Source organism: Volvox carteri (genome assembly GCF_000143455.1).
Source record: "Volvox carteri f. nagariensis unplaced genomic scaffold VOLCAscaffold_30, whole genome shotgun sequence".
NCBI classification, from domain to species: domain Eukaryota; kingdom Viridiplantae; phylum Chlorophyta; class Chlorophyceae; order Chlamydomonadales; family Volvocaceae; genus Volvox; species Volvox carteri.
In genome coordinates this window covers 486762-490583 of record NW_003307573.1, presented here as the reverse complement: position 1 = coordinate 490583, position 3822 = coordinate 486762, and the positions used below count along the sequence as shown (strand labels likewise).

Below are 3822 nucleotides of genomic sequence, written 5' to 3'. Positions count from 1 at the left end.
GNTTCATCCCCCATTCCCCCCCACATACACATACACACACGCTCCCAACGATCCTGCAACCCCCCTCCGCACACCCCTCATCCCCTCACCCATCCTGAAAGCCACTCACAGCCTCTCCACCACCTTCAAGTGCCCCTGACCCGCAGCGCGGTGGAGGGGAGTGGCGCGCATACCCCGTGTCGCAGCATTGGGGTCAGCACCTAGCTTGATTGTGTTGCGTTTTTGGCGGGAAGAGGAGGGGACGGGGAGAATTTAAAAAGAAATACCACGACGGCGAAAGGCACAAGGTCAATCGCCGACTTTAAAAGCACCGACTGCCGACTGCTGAAGTCCCAAGGAATACGTGGGGGGAGGACGGGAAAGGGAACCGGGGATGCGTTGCCAAAGACGTCACGTCGACAATCAATCAAATTTTTTTGCGTTTTGCACATGGTATTCCTCGGATTGCTCGGAAATCTCCAGTATGCCGAACGGTCTCGGCTTCATATCCCCAACGCCGAGACCTACCACTCCGAAGCAGCAGTTCCACCGCCTCTAAGTGACCTCCACGCGCGGCGTAATGTAGGGGAGTATAGCTGCCACCTACAGGCGCCAGAAAGTCAAAACGATGGTGCACGATAAGGTAGGGTACGCGTGAGAGAAAATTGATAAAGGAGATATGAGCTCGTTCTTCAAGTATGGAGTTTGCTTGGGTTTAACCCTGCTGACCTGAGGCTCCATCTCCACCGGAGATTGCTGCAGGATTGCGTTGAAGAATCCTGCGCAGCTTTGCCACGTCGCCATCTTGAGCCGCGGCACAGGCGCTGCGGGAGAACTCCAGTTCATCTAGAGACTGCTCCATGCCGGTTGCTGACAGCGCACAAGTGCAGGCGTCGCGAGGGCCATGCTCACAAAAGGTTGCCCAGCCAGGCGTTCGGCCAAACATAATTGACGTGTAATCAGAGTACCGATACCGATATCGGCCAAAAAAACCTTGCCAAGGAGTCACAGGAGTACGTGCTGAGGGTAGCTGCACCTGTAACTGACGACAACGAGGTCCGATGCGTAATAGCCTCAATTCCGCGTGAAGTTTTACGCGTTTTAGAACTTCTTACAGCATGGGTTGCATGTACGTGATCCATGTTATCATCGGAGCATGGACAATTCTATGATTAACCACCCTAACGGCCATATGGATAGTCCCCATACGCAAGGATTTACGATGCGGCCGTTGCAGGGCTATATTTGGTCTACAGAGCCAACACAACATAAGCACGACCTGACCTTGAAAAACATGGCATATCTATAGCCTATCTATGCCATCTATGGTGAGCAAAGCGTAAGGCCCATTCGTCACATCGAAGGTTCAACCGAGGAGCAGCGGTCCTTGAGGGCATGTGCCCCCTTTCAGTATACAGGTCCGACTTTAAGCCTTTTATGTGATTTGTAAGATTGAAGGGACTTAGGAACATTTTGGAATGAAGGTGGTTTGACAGTAGGGCTACCTGTCTCAGTTCCGATATGTAACGCCTTTTCAGCGCAACTCGTTTGAATACAGGGATTCAGCTTACTTAGATTTGCACATGCTTACATTCAGCAAGGCCAAATAAGTTTAACCTGCCTTCCGCCCGGGTCAGGACATCGGAGGTTACCTTTCCTAGAATCACTTTCCATCCTCAGCAGCCATGCTATTCGATGTGTTCTAGGTGCCGTGCTCGGAATCTTCATACGCTTTCCTCACGGCGTTGCTCGCGTGGCGGACAGCTTCCTTTTCCACCCAGCTGATTTAGGCCGTTCTCCATGGGCGCGCTGGTTTCCTCAATTCTGGGCCCGGCCACTCCCGCCCAGCCGCTCCCTCCCCCTCCAAAGGTGGTTCTGGTGCCGCCCTTCTTCCAGCGAGATGTCCGAGGACTGTCCCGGTGAGAGCCCATCCCGCAAAACCCTGCCCAAAGTCAAAAGTAGTCCAAACTGCGAAATTGCGAAACCCTAAGTCCCGGAAATTGGAAGCCGTCGGCCCAATCCCCCCAGCTAAAACTGGAGTCGAAGTCAAATGCCGAATCCAACCCTGACCCACCCACTACTAGCCTCTTGAGGAGACTGTTGCGTTCGTGCTTGTGCTCTCCCCTCCACTTCACAAACTAGTGTTTCTGTGCTCCTGCCTCCCTTAACCGTATTCTCATGACTCTGCCGAATCTGACGTGCTTGCTGACCGTGCTTGGAATGATTGAAACGGGAGAAAAACCAGCTGCCAAGGGCCCAGGGAAATTTACATTGAGTGAAAGGCAGAATGCCTGTAACGGGGGAGCTGAAGTGCGTTATACTGGCCACTCAAATACGGTTGTACGACAGTCGTACCAGAACCTAACAGACTTAAGAGGCTCCAATCGCTTCGCTCCTGAGATCGCATCTAAGTCAACAATTAGCCGCGGCCTGGCAACTCCTGTGTCACCTCTCTTCCACCCGCCAGCAGCTCCCCATCCTCCTCAACCGCCAACGCCACAACATTGCCATCGCCACCCCGCCGCCAAGCACACCCTCTCTCGCGCGAACAGCCTAAGTCCTTCACCCCCCCACGGAACGCGCCCTTCTCCCCCCCCCCACTAACCCCCCCAAATTACAACCACCAACGGCCCCCAACGGCCCCCAACAACTGCAACCCCCCGATGATGGCTGTGTACGATGTACGCAGCTTCTGTCGTTCCTCGTACGACTACCTTGGCAATCGCAAGCAGCTGTCTCGCTTGCTCCGAGACCACCTGTCTTCGGATCTCTGCGGGCGGCTGCTGCTCTCCCCTCCGGACGACCCACGGGTCAGTGTACGAGCCAAGTTGCGACACGCAGGCGGTGAGGGCTGCTGGTAGTTGGATATGTGGTTTAAACTGCTGGTGTTGTAGTACAGATAATTAGTCAGTGGCGTGTGTGGGGGGAGAGGAGGAGGAGGGGGGAAAGGGGGGGGAGAGGAGACACATGTATATACACCTCTTGTGTGTATATATATGTATATATACATATATATGTTATATATATGTTATATATATCATATATATACATATATATATATATCACTCGCTGCGGCCAACACCTCCACATACCGCCTGCTTCGCACGTGCCTGCGTGTGAACGGGTCTGTTCTAGGGTACCCCTCACGTCAACACACACACACACACACACACACATACACACACATACACACACATACACACACACACACACACTTGCAGACATACCACACTCCCAACCAAAAACACGTTTCCAAACGCCCCTTCCTCCCATACCCCCCCCCCCGCTGGGGCCCCGTGGAACCACTGTGCGCCCGGGAAGCCGGGACGTAAACCTATCCAATTGGGTTTTGTGACCCGAGCCCCGTCGTACTAGTAATAGTACGACATACACACTTAGCCCCCCTTTCCCCCCTCCCCGCCCCGGGAACACTTCCCCATCAAGATGAAGGATGTGGACACGCCGTACTTCGGCCAGGGGGGGGTTACCGGGGAGCTCTGTGCCACCGTACATTCCACACATACATCATTGCTGTACTACATGTGCTGTTGTGAATATGAGTTATAAATACACCGATACACCTGGACCACTCCTGAAGCCCTGTCCTGTCGTACGATGCAAGGATCTGGATCCCAAACACCATGGGGAACCAATCCCTGCTACCCCCTAGCTAGCCGCCCTGAGCGCGGGTTCCCCCCCCGCCCCCCTCGCCCCCCGCCTAGGCTCTATGGTTCTTCGTTGGCAGCCGGCAACCGCCACTGCCGTACACACCTTTTTGGAGATGGCCGCCAACCTAAATGTGAGGGAGGGGGGAGGTGTGAGTGTGAGGAGGGGGGGTTAATG

The 3822-nt window shown here is 54.3% G+C and overlaps 2 protein-coding genes across 2 annotated transcripts in view; one reads left to right on the top strand and one right to left on the bottom strand.

The window, feature by feature from the left end:
• Positions 1-841, bottom strand: part of VOLCADRAFT_62523 (uncharacterized protein) — a gene marked incomplete at both ends in the record, with an annotated part of 18570 nt that extends 17729 nt beyond the window's left edge. The window contains 3 exons of the mRNA XM_002952458.1: positions 110-200; positions 508-582; positions 727-841. Of these exons, the coding sequence (XP_002952504.1) occupies positions 110-200; positions 508-582; positions 727-841 (281 nt within the window). The remainder of the gene's footprint in view (positions 1-109; positions 201-507; positions 583-726) is intronic.
• Positions 842-1295: 454 nt separating this feature from the next.
• The window catches only part of VOLCADRAFT_93196 (uncharacterized protein), a gene marked incomplete at both ends in the record, with an annotated part of 7830 nt that continues 5303 nt past the window's right edge, over positions 1296-3822 (top strand). The window contains 4 exons of the mRNA XM_002952529.1: positions 1296-1307; positions 1849-1898; positions 2669-2823; positions 3702-3778. Of these exons, the coding sequence (XP_002952575.1) occupies positions 1296-1307; positions 1849-1898; positions 2669-2823; positions 3702-3778 (294 nt within the window). The remainder of the gene's footprint in view (positions 1308-1848; positions 1899-2668; positions 2824-3701; positions 3779-3822) is intronic.